This window comes from Monodelphis domestica, chromosome 3, assembly GCF_027887165.1.
Source record: "Monodelphis domestica isolate mMonDom1 chromosome 3, mMonDom1.pri, whole genome shotgun sequence".
In the NCBI taxonomy this organism is placed as follows: domain Eukaryota; kingdom Metazoa; phylum Chordata; class Mammalia; order Didelphimorphia; family Didelphidae; genus Monodelphis; species Monodelphis domestica.
The window spans coordinates 224,560,176-224,580,440 of record NC_077229.1 but is presented as its reverse complement, the minus strand read 5'-3'; the positions used below and the strand labels follow the sequence as shown (position 1 = coordinate 224,580,440).

Here is a 20,265-nt window from a genome sequence, read left to right as displayed (position 1 = left end):
AACTAACATTTTATTAAGAAAGGTTGAGGAGACAGACTTAAAGAAAAGACAAGAGACAATGACAAAAGGGATCCCAGAAAAGAAAATTGTCAGACTTTTTAAAGTTGAACAGACAGTATGGGAGAAATTGGGGTTGGATCAACATCTCATATCCTACTGAATAACTTAAATAGAAAGAAGGAAACTATAAGTAAATTAGGTGAACACAGAATAGTACACATGTCAGATCTTTGGGAAAGGAAAGATTATTTAAGACCAAGCAAGAGTTAGAAAAAAAATCAAAAAATGTAAAATAAATAATTTTGATTACATTAAATTAAAAAGGTTTTGCACAAACAAAACCAGCACAACCAAAATTAGAAGATAAGCAACAAATTGGGGGAAAATCTTCATAACAAAAATCTCTGACAAAAGTCTACTCAAACTTATAAGGAGCTAAATCAATTGTACAAAAAAATCAAGCCATTCTATAATTGATAAATGGGCAAGAGATATAAAGAGGCAATTTTCAGATAAAGAAATCAAAACTATTAATAAGTACATGAAAAAGTATTCTAAATCTCTTATAATCAGAGAGATGCAAATAAAAACAACTCTGAGGTATCACCTCACACCTAGCAAATTAGCTAACATGACAGCAAAGGAAAATGATGAATACTAGAGGGGATGTGGCAAAGTTGGGACAATAATGCATTGCTGGTGGAGTTGTGAATGGATCCAACAATTCTGGAGTGCAATTTGGAACTAAGCCCAAAAGGCACTCAAAAACTGCCTGCCCTTTGACCCAACCACACCACTGTTGGGTTTATACCTCAAAGAGATAATAAGGAAAAAGACTTGTACAAGAACAAGATAGCTGTGTTCTTTGTGGTAGCAAAAAATTGGAAAATGAGGGGATGCCCTCTGCTTGAGGAATGGCTGAAAAAATTGTGGTATCTGTTGGTTATGGAATACTATTATGCTCAAAGGAATAATGAACTGGAAGAATTCCATATGAACTGGAATGACCTCCAGGAAGTGATGCAGAGTGAGAGAAGAACCAGAACACTGTACACAGAGACTGATACACTGTGGTACAATCGAATGTAATGGACTTTTCCATTAGTGGCAATGCAGTGATCCTGAACAATTTGGAGGGATATATGAGAAAGAACACTATCCACATTCTGAGGAAAAACTGTGGGAGTAGAAACACAGAAGAAAAACAACTGCTTGATTACATGGGTTGAGGGGGATATGGTTGGGGATGTAGACTCTAAATGATCATCCTAGTGCAAATATCAACAACATGAATCAAAGACACATGTAAAACCTAGTGGAATTGTGCATCAGCTACAAAAAGGGGTGGGGGGGAGGGGAAGGAAAGAATATGATTCTTGTAACCAAGGAACAATGCTCTAAATTGACTAATTAAATAAAATTTCCAAAAAAAAAAAAAGTTGAACAGACTGAAGAAAAAAGAAAGGGTATTTGGGGTAAAAGAAAAGTTACACTTCAGGGGTTCTTAATCTCAAGTCTATGACCTTTTTATAAAAATCATAAATGTATTTCAATGTAATTGGTTTCCTTTGTAATACTACAGATTTTATTTAATATATTTAAAAACACTATTCTAAGACAGAGGTCCATGGGTTTCAGCAAACTGCCAAGATACAAAAATGTAAAAAAAGAAAAATTAAAAAGTTACAAATGAAAAGGAAGAATGACCTGTTTCCAGGGCTTCTAATTCTAGCAATGCTACAAACTAGCTTACATGGATTCAGGAAATCATTTTATCTCTCTGGGGAAAAAATGACAAATATTATTATTAAATTAAATACTTCTCTCTTTGATTCTATAATTTTACAGATATTCTCTCTATTTTCAGAAATTAATAATCATGTAGGGAAATAGTCTGGCTGGAACCCAAGATTAAATTGATGATTAACAGAAGCAAAAGATGGCTATCTCCCTTTGATTAATGGGATTAGAAACATTGAAGTGGTAGAGTTGATAGAGCAGTCCCAGTTCTACTTGTGAACTACAGTTCTATTTGTGAAACTTTGGAGAAATCATGACTCTAAGGTCCTTGGTTTCTTCAAGTGTAAAATGAGGGGATTGAGGTAGAATGACAAAATTTAAATTAAGAATCACAGAATGCTTGAGGTAGAAAAGATCTGAATCAAGATTGGACAATGGAAATCTTGAGCAAGGAAGAAACATCAATATATAAATTATGTTTAAGCTATTCTATAAAAGCAATTCACAAATAATATCCAACACCTATCCCCTCTTCTTAACTTAGAGCTCATTACTAGCTAATCTAGTATGATTTTAAGCCATTCTAACAAAAGAGAATTCCTATTTTTCACTTGTAAAGATGCTCAAAGAGGAATTCTGAACACAAGTGCTTTTTAACATCCAGTCAAATGAGCAAGAAAAAAGTATTTTAACAATGTTAAAATAGAGCCAGATAACATATAGATACACACAAGATTCTCTAATATTAAGATATTCTATAGCTGAGATTTTGATCTTCAGTTATAAATCATCCTGTTATTCCCATTCTAAACAGACACAACAAAATTGCTACAATTTGTGGCAGCATTTTTCATAATACCAAAGAGCTGGAAGGAAAATAAATGCATATCCTTGGGAATGGTGAATACTCAATGGTATATGAATGGAATAAGGTATTATTGAAAAAATGGTAAATTATGAATACAAAGATATTTGGAGAATGTTGGGAATACCTATATAAGCTAATACAGTAAAATAAGCAAAACTAGTGGACTGTTAATACACAATGACCATGATAACATACAGGAAAATGCACAAAGCTTTCAATCTGACAGTAAAGCATGCTGAGGCACTAAAAAACAGATTATGATTCATTACAATTTTCTATTTACTATCCAAGAATAGCTTCTTAGTTTAGAACTCCAATACAATCTTACTCATGACACCAATTCCTAGACTGAAGTTCTATCTTGACATAGATCAAAACAAAATAAGAAAGTAAAAACCAAGGAACGTACAGTGTAAGCCTATGACATAAGCACTGACTCGTCCCAAAATCAGTAGGATTCTGTAGAGATTCTACTGCTAACAGAAGCTGACATTTATTGGTTAAATGACCCCTGGGCAAATCAATGAGGGTCTACCTCAGTTTCCTCAACTTTAATATGAAAATTAATAATAGCACCTGCCTCCCAGGGTTGACACAAATAAATGAGAGTATTTGAAAAGAGCCTGGCACACAGTAGATAGTTAATAAATGGTTTTTTCCTTTCCCTTACCCCCTGTCTGGAAGACTAAAAACTTAATGGGATGTGCTCTTGAGACATGGAAGCAACAGGGAAAAAAAAGCACCAACCAGTTCTGGTATCCAGTGGATCTATAATTTAAACCTGTATGGCAGGAATGGATCCAAATAAAATTATTAGTATGTAATGACTTGTAGAATGACCACAACATATTCAGTAGGTCCAAAAGCTTTTGAAGAGATGCTAAAGTCAACAAAATGATGATACAAACTTAGTCTCAGAGGTCTTATGGACCCACTCCTCTTTTTAATATTAGAAACCAGTCCCCAGAAGCTGGATATCCTCGAATAATGGTCATTAATCCTCATGTTTAAGAGAGCCCTAATGGCTGATGTAAAATTTAGGTTGTGGTAGACAGTCTGTCATTTATTGATGGCTCCTATCATTTCCTGCCTCTTTAAGCATCCCACCCCCTCTCTTCCTTTACATATTCTTAGCTATCTCAAGTCCAGAAAGCATAACTTAGTTGTCTTTTTGGTTTACAAATTGTAAAAGTGTGGACTTTTGTTGTGGGCTGCATGTAGGCAAAAGGCAATATCTGGATTTTGTGCTATAAGCAGTTCTGGAAATCCTAGACATCTTTTTTATTTTAAACAAAGGTTTATAATTTATATGGATTCATTTATCAGAATTATTTATAAAAGCACTCAAAGATCCTACTCTTACATCATTTAATTTCCAGTTTTCAATCTAGTTTTATAAATATGTTGAATATTTAACTGAGAAAATGATTGTGTTTTTAATTCAATTTTTATAGGCTCAACTTAGTATGATGGAGTAAAAATAAATGCACTTAGAATGGAAGTAAATTTAAAATATGCTCTTGCTTTAGAAGTTTTCCGGTATCCCTTTAAAAATTTAAACATTTATTATATGCCTATTAGGTATGAAATAGTCAAAGCTAAACTTCCAAAAGCAAGACTGGGCAAGTTCCCATGATGCCAAACTACTAAGCAGTCTCCCCTAAAGGAGCAGATTGTGTCCACTCATTCCCTCTGATCTCCCAAAATCTCAGTTATTACAAAAACTGGGCAAATGTCCAAATGCCCTTTGGAATATTCTAATCCCCCTCAAAGTTGCATAAAGAGAATTTACCTGCCAATAATTTATAATCTCCATAATGTATTCCCCTTTATTCCTCCAGGTGGGGCCACAGGCCTCCCCCCACCAAAAAACCAAACAAAACAAAAACAGAAAAGTCAGTCTTTCAGGCTATTTTGTGACTTGGAAATAAAAGGTGAAGGGAGCCAGGAAGGGAATCTTCTAGATCTAAAAACATGCCATACTGTTGCCAGAAGATTAGAATCTGAGCTAAAGGTGTCCAAAAACAAAACACCAAAGATGATAATTTTAAAGTTTCTTGCTTATAATCAATATTCTTAAGCAAAGTTGACTACATGTATGTTAAGACTTTCCTGCCACAGCAAACATGAACTGAGTCATTTTTGGAATGGCTCTTGAAAATAATATTACACTAAAGGCAGACTATGCAGATGAATTTACTTTATAGATACTATAAGATTTAGAACTGAAAGGATCCTTAAAGATTATTTTGCCCTATCCTCAAAAACAGACAATCTAATACAGACCCAGGAAGATAACTCACCTACCCAAGCTCACACATTAGCAAAAGAGATCTGAACCCTGGTTCCTATGACTCTATATTATCTTTCCACTAAAATTTGCTGCATCTTGCCAAAAACATATTTTTTTTACATTGAAAAAGGATTGGGGTTGTTTACTTTTGGCTATTAAAAAAAAAACATCCCAAATCTGGTTAAAACTGACAAGCTAGTCAGTTTCCATGAAGTAATTCTGTTTTATACAACAGTAATAAATATTTCAAGTAGTCTTATAGCCTCCTCTTTAAAAGTTTAATTTACAAAAGTGCTTTCCTATTTAAATGTTATTTACCTGTCACAGAGACTGAATGGTTAGATGAAAAAAACTTACAACTTAAATGAAAATATTCACTATTGGCTTGTCTTTTTACTCTCTCCCTTCTTGTTGTTTCCCCCAATAGTTAAACCATCTTTTATTCCAGCTTCCATCAACATACTGTGAATACTCAAGAGTAAACATTATCAGAAACAATTAAATTTTGGAACCCTGCTTCCTTTCAACATTAGCCTTAATTGGAAACCATTTCAGAAGGGGGAAGTAAATATTAGACCATTCTCTAGCCACAAAAAAGGAAGGGAAGCAATCTTTAAAATGCAGTTTTTACTTATGTTGTACAAAAACAAGCACTTGTGCTGAGTTATCATCATCAGGACAGTTGTGCAAAATAATAAGTCACATGGCCACCATAAGAATGTACTCAAAGGAAGGCTCGATTAAGCAAGCCCACAAAGTTCAACTTCCCTTACCAAATTAATGGATTAAGGAAAGTGACTCTTCAGAGGCTGCTAACAATTCCTCCTGAAACATATTTCCCTCATCAAAGCTATACCTTTTTTTAAGAGAAGGCAAACTAAATAGGCAAAGACTTTGTAATTTGACCTTAGAATATTCCCATCACCTATTTTTATCTGTTTTTTCCTCTAGACTTTGTTGTTCATTTGTATTCAACTTTTCCTGACCCCTTAGACTATATTATATCAATATTGTTCATGGGGTTTTTTGGGCAAAGATACTATAGTGTTTTGCCATTTCCTCCTCCAGCTCATTTTATAAATTAGGAAATTGAGGCAAACAGGATTAAGTGACTTGCCCAGGGTCACACAGCTAGTAAGTTTCTAAGGCCACATTTGAACTTGGGTATTCCTGCCTGCAGGCCCAGCATCCACTGAGCCACCTAGCTGCCCTTTCCTGTAGATACTTTCATTTATGTTTCTAGGAGATGTATGGCCTTTGGCTGGTTGCTTTTGTCTCTGATCCTCAGTTTTCTCATCTAGAAAATAAGAAAATTAGAACAGATGATTTCCAAAGCTCCCTTCTAGTTCTCTCAGTCTATGATTCTTATGAGAATCATTTCAAACTCTTTCAAGTTACCCACACTAACTAGAAATTCCAAAAGTCACCATCACTTGGATTTAGAATGAATTTTTTGCAGCAGCAGCAAATTTACTCACTCAATTCTCTTTGCTTTTGTCTAATAATATGCAAATTTGCATCCTTGAACAGAAACTAACTGAAATAAAAGAATTCAGGTCCAAAGTATATGGGTGGCTAGTTTGGGCTTAGATAATTTTAGACACAAAAAGGGATTGACTACAGATCAAAATAACTTTAAAGCACCATTCACTAGTCATGGACATTGTAGAGGGAATCAAAAAAAATTTTTTTCAAATAAATGGGAAGCTGAATCCAATTTTCTATAACCCTTAGTAATATTCCCATCCAAACAGCACAATAAAATGGAAGCACCCAGTTTTACACAAACAAGCTATGAAAAAGACCTGGACTTACCAGAACAATATCCGTAAAATATTAGCTACCAATAACACTAAACAAACATAAGTGGAAAACCCTTCAGCATTCTGAGTTCTTTTGATGTCTCTGTACTGGGGAATATATGGCACAACGCCTCCAAACACCATGGCCCCTGAGGCACCCCATGACACTATTTGGTGTAAAGGGATGAAGAGCCACTCCAGACCATCTGCCTCCATCCTGAAGGTCATGGGTGGCCTTGAAGCACCAGAGTTGCTGTCCAGGAGACCCCAAGCCCCCTTCCCTTATTTCTGAGGCCTGAGCACTCCAGACGTTGCTCAGTTACTTCCGAACAGCTGGAATCATCCTGGTGCAATAATCCTCCACCAACGGGACCCTACCAGAGAAAGCAAAGGAGAAAAGTAAATAAATCACTTGAGAGAAGTTCCACAAGGAACCAACTCCAACTTATCTACACCCCACCCCACCGTGTGTATACTCATTCCATAATGAAATAGTTATGGTTAACAAAGTGGATATTTGTTCAGGTTGGTTTCTCCACAAAGAAGGGCCTGAAACCTTAGCACTCTCATCCACACGACCATACATCTATTGCCTTCATCCCTCCCCATACTTCAAGCAAGAATCAAAGTGATCCGCCTCCTGGCTCCCCGACTTAGCTGAGAGAAGGTTCAGATCACACACCCATCAGATCTCAGACAGAAGAGAGAGCAAGAAAGAACCGTCTCAGCGTGGGGGAGATGGGGCCATACAACCTGTCTGTCCCCAGACAGAAATGCAAAGCCACCTAGGTGAATCGCATGCAGCAAGCAGCAGTCACACCTCGTCCTGGAGAATGAATGAATGGAGGGAGAGGGGCAGCCGGCTACCTCACGGAACAAGAGAGGGTTTAAATACTCAATGAGGGCGCCTCTGACCTCATTAGTAGTGAGAAGCCAGCCACCCGATCACCCTGGGAGGGTACCTGATCCTGACCTGGCAGAGGAAGAGAGTAATTGAGAGAAGATAGGCCAACCGCTCCCCCAACCCCAACTCTCGCCAAAGACGAAGGCACCTGGTGGCGGAGGGGCAAAGGAGGGGGCAATCGCGACAGCCCCCACTCCCAAATTCCTCCCGGGCCCCACCAGCAGCTGCTAGCGCAGTTCTCCCCGAGAACCTCCTGCTGGAGCATGTGAGAGACAAAGCAAGGGGAAGGATGGCAAGGGAGGAAAAAACTTTGTTGAGGGAGGGGGCTGCAGACACACGCACACGCGCGGGAGCTCTGCTGCGAGGCCAGTTAAGGGGGGCACTGCAGACACCCATCTAGAGGAAGGCATAGGCAGCTGAGGTTGCGGTCCTTCCTCCTTTCCTTCTTCCTCCTCCCCCTCCAGTCCGCCACCTTCCACAGCATGGGGTCCCAGAGCCACCTCTCCCCCACCCCCACTCCGCTCAGTTCGAACACACCCTGCCTTCCTCACCTCGTAGCCCCTTCCCCGCCGCCGCTACCGCCGAGGGCGAGCCAGGATGGCCCAGCCAGTCCACTCCCGCGCCGGTCCCACGGCTGCGTCCCTCTTCTCCCACTCTACCCGAGGCTCTCAAGGCAGCTGCCGCACCCCCCGCCCCCAGCGCCGCGCCCCCACCCAGTTCCGCGGCCCCGCCCAGCCCCGCCTTCGCCCCCCTCCCCCTCACCTCCCCACCTACCTCGGCCGCTGTCCCGCGATTGGTGACACGAGCCAGCAACATCCCGCAGGGAAGACTCGGGCCCAACTCTGGCGGCGTCATAAGAAGTCTAAGCTCCGCCCACCTTCGAGCGTGGGAGGAAAAGCCCCCGGGCTTCCGCGCACTGGGTCCTAGAGAGCGCGCCGTGGTAGGGGTGGGGGTGGGGGTGGGGGTGGGGGCGGGGGAGAGGAGGTGGAAAGCGTGCATGTCCAACGGGGATGGGGGAAGGCGGGAGGAGACTAGACTCCCCCTCTGCACAGGTTGGGATGGAAGACATCGTTCCCTCTCCGGTAAGTGTTTTGTGCCTTTGGGCTGCGTGGTTAAATTGAGGGCAAGAGAACGAACCCGAACCTTGTCTCGTGATGCCCAAAGTGGAAGTCGGGGTTGGCCAGAAATCACCGCGTGTAATTGGGGTGACTGTGAACTAGAACCAGGGCATCCTAGGGCCAGAAGGCAGTGTCAGGGAGGTAACGGCAGTGATGCCAAAGGAGTCTAATTAGATTGTGAGAGCTCTCACTGAAGGACCATTTTGATAAAAGTATTTTTTCCTCTTAATACGCTTCCTCTCCTCCCCCCAAGAAAATAATACTTAAGTATTATATAGCCTGTCGCATAGTAGGTGCTTAATAAATGTTTATCGAATTGAATTTTACAGATAAAGATGTTAAGTAATTTGCTCAAGGCCACACATTCAGTCCATTCAACAAACTTGTATTAAGCGCCTACTATGTGCTTCGAATTTTAAATAATGACTGGATATTCTTGGATCCTATATATTGATGTTAATAAATTATTTTTAAAATGAGAGCAGAGAATATTATTGCTAAGATTTGGAGGAGATATGACGCTTTAAGTAAATGCAGTTCTACAATTTACATGTTATCCTTCCAGACCTCAATTTTCTCATCTACAAAATAAAAGAATTAGACCATATAATCCCCAAAGTTCCCATTAATTCTCAGTCTCAGCAGAATCATTTCACACTCTTTTCAAGTTTCCTCACCACAATCCTGCATTATTATCTCCATTTTATATATGAGAAAACAAGCTGAGAGGAGTATAAAGTACCTGGCCCACAGTCACCTGGTTAGTATCAGGGAGAATGAGCTCTTTATCCTATAGCAGTGATGGGGAACCTTTTAGAGACTGAGTGCTGAGTGAACTCCCCCACCACCACCACCTCAGATGGGAGAGTGTGATGAGAGCTATATCCTCAGGTGAGCTTGGAAAGGAGAAGGGAACAGCCCCCTCAGAGGCAGGTTTCCCAAGAGTATCCTGTACTATATCAGTGGTGGTACTCAAATTTCAACAGTAATTTCTGCCCCTCCGGTTGAACCTGGAAGGCTGAGGCATGAACTCTATTTAGGGAAGGGCCCAGCCTAATCTTCTCCCCATTTTTCATCATCAATCAATCACCCTGGGACTTTTTTGGACTTTATCATGTGGACAAGCAGTGTGTCCCCATTCTCTCCCTGTTCTAGCTTCTTTTCTTGTTTTGTCTTTCTAAACTATTAGATGTAAGCATCTTGAGGTCCGGAACTGTCTTTAATTTGTATATGTATCTTGAACATTTAGTGCAGTGCCCAGCACATAATTCATAAATGGTTATGACCATACACTCTTACAACTTTTTAGAAATTCATCCTTAATTTGAACCAAAATCTGCCTCATGGTAGGAAAATTAACTGACATCGTAGCTTAGATTAACATATTACACCATACTCCAAAATGCAATACTATTTTAAAAATTAAAACTATTTTTACCTCTCACAGCTATAGGTAGGAAATGTAGTCTTAACCAAGAGGCAATTTCAAAAGATAAAATAGATAGCTCTGTTTACTAAAAACTGAAAAGCTTTTGCACAGACCATACTAATGCGATTAGGATAAGAAGGGAAATAGTCAAATGAGTAAAAAAAAATTTCTATGAAATTTCTGTGATAAGGTTTGTTATATAAGATATATAAACAGTACACATTAATAGCAAGTAGTCATTCCCAAATAGTCAGAGGATATGAGCAGTTTTCAAAAGGGCTGAAAAGTAATTCACAAAACATGAAAAAAGGTATTCTAACTGACTAATAATAATAGAAATTTCAAATCAAAATATCCCTGAGATTTTGCCTCACACCCTGAAAATTGGCAAAAATGACTAAAGACAGCAACATTCAGTGTTGGAGGATATAAAGGAAAAAAAAAAGATAGACATATGAGTACACTGTTGGTGGAACTCTGAAATGGTTTGACCATTTTTAAAAACAATTTGGAATTGTTTTGCCCATCAATTGTTTAGTCATTTCAGTCATATCTGCATCTTCATGATCCCATTTGGGATTCTCTTAGACAAGATACTGGAAGATATAGGAGTGATTTGCCATTTACTTCTCCAGCTCATTTTAAAGATGAAGAAACTGAAGCAGAATTAAATAATTTACCCAAGATCATACAATAAGCGTCCAAGGCGCTATTTGAACTCAGGTCTTCCCAAGTCCAGGTCCAGCAACCCTTCCTGTCACTTAGGTAATGACTAAACAAATTGACATACAGAAATGTAATGAGATATTACTATGCAGTTCAAAATATGATGAATACAGAGAAGCATATAAAAAAATCTACATGAACTGATGTAGAGCTAAGTAAGCACAGCCAAGAAAAATATATGCAGTAACTATGAAAATGTAAATGGAAAGAATGACACCAAAAAAATCAAGCATAAATGTAACAAAAAATATAAAGAGTAAGTAGAATTCAAATGCAGACATATGAGGGGACAGCTAGGTGGCTCAGTGAATTGATAGGGCTAGAGAAGGGAGGTCCTAGGTTCAAATGTGGCCTCAGACACTTCCTAGCTAGGTGACCTTGGGCAAGTCATTTAACTTCAGTTGCCTAGCCCTTACTGCTCTTCTGCCTTGGAACCAATATTCTAAATTCTAAACCAAAATTCTAAAAAACCAGTATTCTAAAATGGGAGAGAAGGGTTTAAAAAGAGAGAGAGAGATGAGAAGATATTCTTGATCTGCCTCTCCATGAAGGTGGGATGTCCACAGGTATTACACATCACATATGTTTTTGAATTTTTTTTTTATTCTCTCTAAAACTGGGAGGGAGAGGGAGAGGAATACACAAGATTAAGGAACTGATTAAGAAACAAAAAATATCAATAAAAATTATGCTTTGTATCTCAAACTACAGCTCTGCATTAGAATGCCCCTGATATGACTAAATTTCTTCTATATGAATATCCAGCTAAGACTTAAAAAGGAGAAACTTGCCTAGACAAGTTTTTCTAGGAGTTAGTTTTATCATTCTGAATCTTCCTGAACCTATATGGTTGCTTACTCACTGTTGATTTTCCTAGTAGGATGTGAAACAATGTAAGAAAAACCTCCTATAGAACAAGCTATTTAGCAACATGTTCTCTAGCTTTACAAGAATCACATGGGAAGGCATGAATGGACAATAGTTCCTATAAAAAAAGAATCTGAGAGTAGTAGAGAATTACAGACTCAATATGTATATCATCATTGTGATAAAGCAAAACCCCAGAAGGTACTCTTAGGGTGTCAAAAAAGGAAAAAGATAAGGATATATAAGCATTGTGTTTAGCTCTGGGTACTATATTTTAGTGGCTCCCAGTAGCTGCTAGCATGCAGCAGCAGCCACACCCCGGGCAACGGCTTCAACAGGCCAGCTAAACCTTGTGAGGGTAGCCATCGGGTCGTCGACCCCTGGTGAACCAGGGCTTTGCTCACCCAGCATGTGAAGACTGCTTCAGCGGAACAGGCGGAAGAAACCAATAAGAAGGTTCAGCGGCTGAGAGGGTGACGCAGCAAAGCACTGTGGAGTGCTATGGGCATGTTGGAGCACAAAAGACAACACAGCCATCCAATGCAGCTGAGGAAGTCTCCAGGTGTAACGACTTTTCGTGCCACTGGACCCAGGCTTCCAACGCCGAGAGAGTGGGACTGTCTCTGTGCATCAACTTTTCCACTTAAATCTCCCTCATGCACAAGTGTCTTTGTGCACACTCATCTATCCTAACCCCATCCACCCTTTTCAAGACCTGCGGCGATGAGAGAGTGGCGACGCAACAGGTGGAGGTGACCACTGGCAGTTGTAGTCACGATCCTGCACGTAGGTGGCCCACGGACCAGTGGTCACTTGGCCCTGTGGGCAACAGGGACGTTCAGCAGCATCCTGGGCGACTGAGCAGCCCTCTCTAGGACAGCACTGCTCACCCTAATCAAGGGAGGGGACTAGAAAAGGTGTCCCAAACATTGCCTGTCCTATAAACACCCGTTCAGCACAGCGCAGCTGGCGGGTCATCCCTTTAAGCGGTGGAACCCAAAGAAAACATAATACAAAGAAACTCCTACTAGGAGCATGGAACATCAGGACTTTACTTGGCAGAGAGAATACCCCAAGACCTGAGAGAAGAACAGCTCTAATCGGTAAAGAACTGGCGCGATATAACATCGACATCGCAGCCTTAAGCAAAACACGCTTACCAGAAAGAGGGATCACTCAGCGAACCCACCACTGGATACACCTTCTTCTGGAAAGGTAGAGCCTCAAATGAAGACAGAATCCACAGTGTTGGCCTGGCTATCAAGACCAGTTTGCTCAAACAGCTGCCAGACTTGCCTGTGGGCATCAGCGAGAGGCTCATGAAGATCCGTTTGGCTCTCAGCAAAGACCGGTGTGCCACAATCATCAGCTCATATGCCCCAACACTGATCAGCACAGAGGAGACCATTGAGCAGTTCTACTCTGACCTGAGTGCCGTCCTGCACTCAGTGCCCACAAATGACAAGCTGATACTACTGGGAGACTTCAACGCCCGCGTTGGCCAGGACCATGAAAGATGGAAAGGAGTGCTCGGCAAACACGGCGTGGGCAAAATGAACAACAACGGCCTACTGCTACTCAGCAAATGCTCAGAGTTTGAACTCACCATCACGAACATTGTGTTCAGAATGGTGAACAAATATTAAACAACGTGGATGCACCCACGATCAAAACAGTGGCATCTCATTGACTATATCATTGTATGCTGGTGAGACATCCAGGATGTACAGATCACCAGAACCATGAGAGGAGCTGAATGCTGGACAGACCACTGATTATTTAGAGCGACTCTTCAAATGCGCATTGCACCTCACCATCCAAAACGCGCCCAGACAGTTCACGCATTTTACAACGTGAGTCATCTTAGAGATCCATCTTATTTGCAAACATTCCAGTCCTGCCTGGAGAACAAGCTGTCTGTCAAGGGACCACTCACTGGAAGCTCAACCGAGAAATGGAACCAGTTCAGAGACGCAGTGAAGGAAACATCAAAGGCAGTCCTAGGCCCCAAACAATGCAACCACCAGGACTGGTTCCACGAGAACAACACTGCTATTGAAGACCTATTGAGCAAGAAGAACAAAGCCTTTATGGAGTGGCAAAATAACCCAAATTCTGCTCCTAAAAAGGACAGATTCAAGTCTCTCCAAGCCACGGCACAGCGTGAGATCAGGAAGATGCAAGACTGATGGTGGGGAAAAAAGGCAGAAGAAATCCAGCGCTTTGCTGATACAAAAAACTACAAACAATTTTTCAGTGCCCTCAAGACTGTCTATGGGCCATTAAAACCCACCACCACTCCCTTGCTATCTTCTGATGGTGGCACTCTCATAAAATATAAAAAAGGCATCAGCAACAGGTGGAAAGAACACTTCAATCAGCTTCTCAACCGACCCTCTTCAGTCAACCAAAGCGCCCTCGACCAGATCCCCCAAAACCGCACCATTAAACAACTTGACGTCCCTCCTTCAATAGAGGAAGTCCAAAAAGCCATTAAACAAATAAGTGCAGGCAAGGCACTCGGTAAAGACGGGATCCCAACCGAGGTGTATAAGGCCTTAAATGGAAAGGCACTCCAGGCATTCCACATAGTGCTGACCAGCATATGGGAAGAGGAAGACATGCCCCCAGAACTCAGAGATGCCTCCATTGTAGCCCTATACAAGAACAAAGGCTCACGAGCAGGCTGTGACAACTACAGAGGCATCTCACTACTCTCCACTGCTGGAAAGATCCTTGCCCATGTTATACTCAACAGACTCCTGTCATCTGTTTCAGAGCAGAACCTGCCTGACTCACAGTGTGGCTTCCGACCAGATCACAGCACCATCGACGTGGTCTTCACAGTGAGGCAAATGCAGGAAAAATGCCTTGAGCAGAACCTGAGTCTCTACATTGTCTTCATAGACCTGACAAAGGCATTTGACACAGTGAACAGGGACGCATTGTGGGTGATCCTTAGCAAGCTCAGTTGCCCAGCAAAATTCGTCAAACTGATCCGGCTCTTTCATGTTGACATAACAGGGGAAGTCCTATCTGGTGGAGAGACTTCTGATTGCTTCAACAACTGAAATGGCGTGAAACAAGGCTATGTTCTCGCTCCGGTGCTATTCAACCTATACTTCACCCAAGTATTATGACATCCTGTGATGGATCTAGACCTGGGCGTCTACATCAAATACCGACTGGATGGCTCACTAGTCAACCTTCGCCGCCTGACTGCAAAAACAAAGACAACAGAGAGACTCATCCTGGAAGCTCTCTTCGCAGATGACTGTGCTCTCATGGCCCACCAAGAAAATCATCTCCAAACCATTGTGGACAGGTTCTCCACCGCAACAAAGCTGTTTGGCCTGACTATCAGCCTCAGCAAAACAGAGGTGCTGTTCCAACCTGCACCAGGGAGGCCAACGAACCAGCCATGCATTACAATCGATGGCACGCAGCTTTCTAACATCAACACTTTCAAGTACCTGGGCAGCACCATCGCCAACGACGGGTCCCTAGACCATGAGGTCAATGCCAGGATCCAAAAGGCCAGCCAGGCACTCGAGCGGCTGCACTGCAAAGTCCTCCAACACAGCGGTGTAAGCACTGCGACGAAGCTCAAAGTGTATAACGCAGTGGTCCTCTGCTTGCTTCTGTATGGTTGCGAGACATGGACACTGTACTGGAAGCACATGAAGCAGTTGGAGCAATTCCACCAAGGCTCTCTCCGGTCAATCGTGAGGATCCGATGGCAGGACCGAATCACCAACCAGGAAGTCCTCGACAGAGCCAACTCCACCAGCATCGCAGTCCTGGTCCTCCAAACCCAGCTACGATGGTCTGCACACGTCATCCGCATGGACCCACAGCGAATACCAAGACAGGTATTCTATGGCGAACTGTCGGCTGGACTAAGGAAACAAGGCTGACCAAAGAAAAGATTCAAGGATCAGCTAAAGTCCAACTTGAAGTGGGCTGGCATTACACCAAAGCACCTAGAACTCGCTGCCTCTGACAGAAGCAGCTGGCGAACCCACATTCACCATGCCGCCACCACCTTTGAAGATAAGCAACGTCGACGTCTCGCCGCTGCGCGTGAACGCCAACACCAGGCCACAACCACACCTCCCTTAACAACTGGCGTCCCATGCCCCATGTGCCACAAACTCTGCGCCTCAGCCTTTGGACTTGAAAGTCATATGAGGGTACACCGTAGATGAAACTGCACAAAGACAATAGTCATTCTCGGTCACCGAGAGACTACCACTATATACTATATATTCTTTTTTCTAGGTTTTCAGTATACCATTCTCTTCTGGTTCTTATCCTGCCTATATGATTGTTCTGGCTCTGTGTCCTTTTCTAAAACCTCTTCTAATAATAAGTATTCCTGAGGGTTCTAGCTTGAGCCCTCTTCACTTCTTCCTCTATACTTTCTTATCTCATTGGCGCCCTCCGATTTAATTACCTTTTCTATGTTGATGATATCTAGATCTACTTGTCCTGTTACAGCCTATCTGCTGATCTCTAATTTCACTCTCTCCAACTGCCTTTCAGGCATTGCAAATTGGATGTTCTGTACATATCTTAAGTTTAAAAGTCTAAAAAAGAACTCATGATCTTTCTCCCTAAACCCTCAAGCCTACCTACCTACCTTCCCTGTTGATGTAAAAGGAAACATTATCCCAGTCACTGAAGTTCAAAACCTAGGACTCCTTACTACATCTCACCCCCTTTCATTAAGGCCTATCAATTTCATTTTTGCAAGATATCTTAAATTTGACCACTTCTCTCAGACACTGCCACCACTCTAACATCATGACCTCATACTTAGACTATCATCATAGCCACCTCAAGTCTCCCTTCTTGAATCTATTCTTCATTCAGTTACTAAAGAGTAACTTAAATCCTTAAATATAGATCCAATCAAATCTCTCTCTCTCTCTCTCACTCACTTTCACTCTCACTCTCTCTCTCTCTCTCTCTCTCACACACACACACACACACACCTGCCCCCACTCAAACTATAGTGGTTCCTTTTTATTCCTAGAATCAAATACAAACTACTCTAACATTCAAAATTCTTTATAACCTAGCCCTGTAGGGTGGTGAACCCATGGCCCTAGCACATACACCTGAGGACATTTCTGACCCCCCCCCAAAAGGTTTGCCATCACTGACCTAGCCCCTTCTTACCTTTATAGTTTCCTTACACCTTATTCCCTTCATATAAATTATTCTGTCCAGTGACACTGGTCTCCTGCCTGTTCTGGTCAAGACATTCTATCTCTCAGCTCTGGGCTTTTTTTTTTCTTTAATTTAAAACCCTTACCTTCTGTCTTAGAATCAATACTGTGTATTGGTTCCAAGGCAGAAGAGTGGTAAGGGCTAGGCAGTGGGAGTCAAGTGACTTGCCCAGGGTCACACAGCTAGGAAGTGTCTGAGTCCAGATTTGAACCCCAAGACCTCTGGTCTCTAGGCCTGGCTCTCACCCACTGAGCCACCTAACTGTCCCACTCTGGGCATTTTCTCTAGCTTTCCCCCATGCCTAGAACACTGCTTTGTTTAGTGATTGACTGGCCCATTCAGCCAAGACTTCATACTCTTAAAAGCAATAAGCCTAACTGAGCCAGACTAATCTTGTCGTGTGTATCCTAGAAGTGCCACATTACCATAGTATTTATAATTTATTCCCACTTACCCCCCCCCCCCACAGGTCTTTGACTCTGAATATATCTGAGAGTGAGTGTGCCCTCTGGTGTTGGGAAGAATTCTTTGTAACTAATGTTAGGAATGTTTTGTAAGTACTATTCTTGGTGTGCCATTTGAGTAAATAAATATCTTTGCTATAGTACTGAATCTCCTGCGAAGGAAAATAAACCCTTACAAGCTCATTAGCTCACACATAAGAAGATAGCTACCCCTAGCATTGTTAATAGAACCTTGAAAGTAGTAATGACCATGCCCCTGGAGAGGTAGTAGCTGTAGTGGTGGTATGAGTTGAGAAGAGAGCCCAAAGTGACATTATATCCTTAATAATTAATGATAATAGATCATTATTTAAGTATATGAGTTTTCAGATCTGTCAATCAGTCTGAAGAATTCTATAATCAATCTGATAAGATTAATGTGTCTACTGATGCCATACTAATTTGATTCCAGAGACTAGGACTGCCTCCTGATGAATGACTTTCTGGGAATCAGTGACCATCCTTGTGAAACTACCTGCAAAATCCCAATGGACTTTTTTTTTCACTTTCTCTCACTATTTAGGACTCCCCTTTTACCTTTTCTTTTATCCTATCTTCCAGACTACATCAAGGTTAGGGGAAATAGCATGGCAAGAAAGGGATCTCGTCCTCTAACCAAGAGCAATAATGGCAACATAGAAAGAAGCACGTGGCCATGGTAGACATGTTTATATACAGAATGAGAGAATATATTATGGACAATGTTTATGAACCCCTACAAGGAGGTATATTTCCCAAGTTAGCTTGTGCCTTGAAGAAAGAAGCATACAATGTTCATGGTTTTGATCGAGTCCTATTTGGAGAGCTAAGCAAAGATAGTCCACTAATGCATGTTTGATGAGCAGGAAATAGAGCAATCTACAAATTATGTTGACCTTCAAGGGGAGTTGAAACCACTGTGTGGTACTGTAAGTCTTGAGGAGACTGGGAAAGAGGGAATCACAAAAAACACTGGGTTGCCCTTATAGCAACCTCCAAGTGCAGTTCATTGATACATTTGGTGAGATAAATGTGCCATAGAGAAAAACTGATATTTGGGGGTCATCTCCCCAAACCAAAACAAGGCAGAATCTTGGGTAAGAGGGACACCAGAGCTAGAATTATATAAATAAATTTCTACTCTGAAACCTCATCATAGATTGGAAGGAAACCTCTCAAAGATTTTTCTTGTGAAATGCAAGCACTGCCAGATTCTATCATGCAGGGAAGGCTATGAGTGTGAACCTAATAACATCCTGTGTCTGCTTTCCCAGGACCCACCTAATTAAATACAAAGAGGCTCCTTACCAGTAGGCTGGCCACTTGCAGATGAACTCCTTTGCCATGGCAACATTTCTAAACAAAGAAAAATACAAAATGAACCTCAGTGCTATGCAGCTACCTTTCAGTTCTGCAATGATAAGGGCAAAGAATCAGAAAAGTGACTAGGGGTGCAAAGAATCACAAAGTTTTTAAACCTTTTATAAAAATTAATTGGTTGTGGGTTCTCTAAATCTGAGATCCTTATCCAGTGACCAACTTGTGATGGACATAATAGTGAAAGAAGTGAATCAGGAATCTTGACATTCTTATAATATTGAAACCCAAAGACAAACAATTTTCAACTGAATGGAAGGATTGTTCAGAGGAATTTTCTGGAGAGAAAAATACAGTAATTGGTAGAGTTGGTTTGACCATGGTTCCAAAGGCAACAATGACATTATTTCATATAAAATTTGATCATCTCATAATGCTCATGATGAGGGTATGTAAAAAGACTACCATGAAGATAATTGCAACTTATGTTCCAACATCTGTTGCAGAAGGTAGTGAAATTTTGTGAGAAGCTCTTCTTGCATTCACTGAGCTACTCACTTCATTGCAGTGGGAGAGGGGGCTTCTCTCTCTTCCACTGAGAGGACTCTCTATATGCCATCAGGAGGGCCTTCATTATATAGCATACCATGCTGCCATAACTTACAATCTGATCACTCCATCTTCCACATCTATACAATATTGGAGGCCAGGCTTGCCTAAGGTGACTCTTTTACTTCAGGCTCAATAATGGAACAAAATGAGATATTCATAGACTATCTTGACAAATAATGAAAAGAGGGCTATAATTTTTCTATGCCATGGAAAGAATGGGAATTGGTTCAGTTAGACACAGTAACCATCACCTCCAAACAGAGGACCACAAGAGATGATGACTCACATGATAATGTGACATCTGTCAAGTCTAATGGGCACCAACATCTCATGGTCTGGCTTCTTTTAAGTCCTTAATCAACCAAGAAGTCATGTAAATCACTCAAGCCTTACTTAGTATTTACAGCTTCCTTGTCTTTTGGGGGAGAAAGAAGAAAAAAACTAGTCTAAGCTACATATCAGGGACCCTAAGTAGGAATTGCTCCTACCACTCATAGATCAATATATCACTTCCTCAAGAGTATATAGAAAGATGACTATTAGCCATCACTGGCTTAGAGTCTAGTTCATCATAGGTCTATATCTTTCAGTTAGCCAGACAGTTTGAGGTTATTATGATAAATCTCAGGACCAGACTATGAAATTAAAAGCCACAAAAGTGAGAATATGGAATGAAGTAAAAGAAGGAAACAACAGGATCATTAAGGTTGTGGAGCAATTGTAGCCAAATAGGGTGACATCTTGAAGTACCACTAACACTAATGGCCAATCCATATGATATTAATCAAACCATAGTATCATGGACGGTATCCCAAATCGGGAGGTAAAATGAAGACATTTGTGCAACAGATGGCAGGTTTCCAAGGATACCT

The 20,265-nt window shown here is 41.3% G+C and overlaps 2 protein-coding genes across 11 annotated transcripts in view; one reads left to right on the top strand and one right to left on the bottom strand.

The window, feature by feature from the left end:
- SLC66A2 (solute carrier family 66 member 2) overlaps positions 1–8,479 on the bottom strand; it is a 159,893-nt gene extending 151,414 nt beyond the window's left edge. For 5 of the 7 annotated variants that reach the window (XR_008917646.1, XR_008917647.1, XM_016431735.2 and 2 more), the window contains exons 1-2: positions 8,159–8,302; positions 6,717–7,077 (exon numbers count right to left, since the gene is read on the bottom strand). Coding sequence is in view for 5 of the 7 variants with exons in the window: in XM_016431735.2 (XP_016287221.1) it covers positions 6,717–6,931 (215 nt within the window). In the remaining 2 variants the exon portion in view is untranslated. Of the gene's footprint in view, positions 1–6,716; positions 7,078–8,158; positions 8,303–8,381 lie in introns of those variants that run through there. The other 2 variants (XM_001366340.4, XM_003340667.4) reach the window with 1 other exon arrangement.
- An 83-nt stretch (positions 8,480–8,562) lies between these two features.
- Positions 8,563–20,265, top strand: part of HSBP1L1 (heat shock factor binding protein 1 like 1) — a 71,517-nt gene continuing 59,814 nt past the window's right edge. For 3 of the 4 annotated variants that reach the window (XR_008917644.1, XR_008917645.1, XR_008917643.1), the window contains exon 1: positions 8,570–8,689. Coding sequence is in view for 1 of the 4 variants with exons in the window: in XM_007487825.2 (XP_007487887.1) it covers positions 8,618–8,689 (72 nt within the window). In the remaining 3 variants the exon portion in view is untranslated. Of the gene's footprint in view, positions 8,690–20,265 lie in introns of all 4 variants that reach the window. The other variant, XM_007487825.2, reaches the window with a different exon arrangement.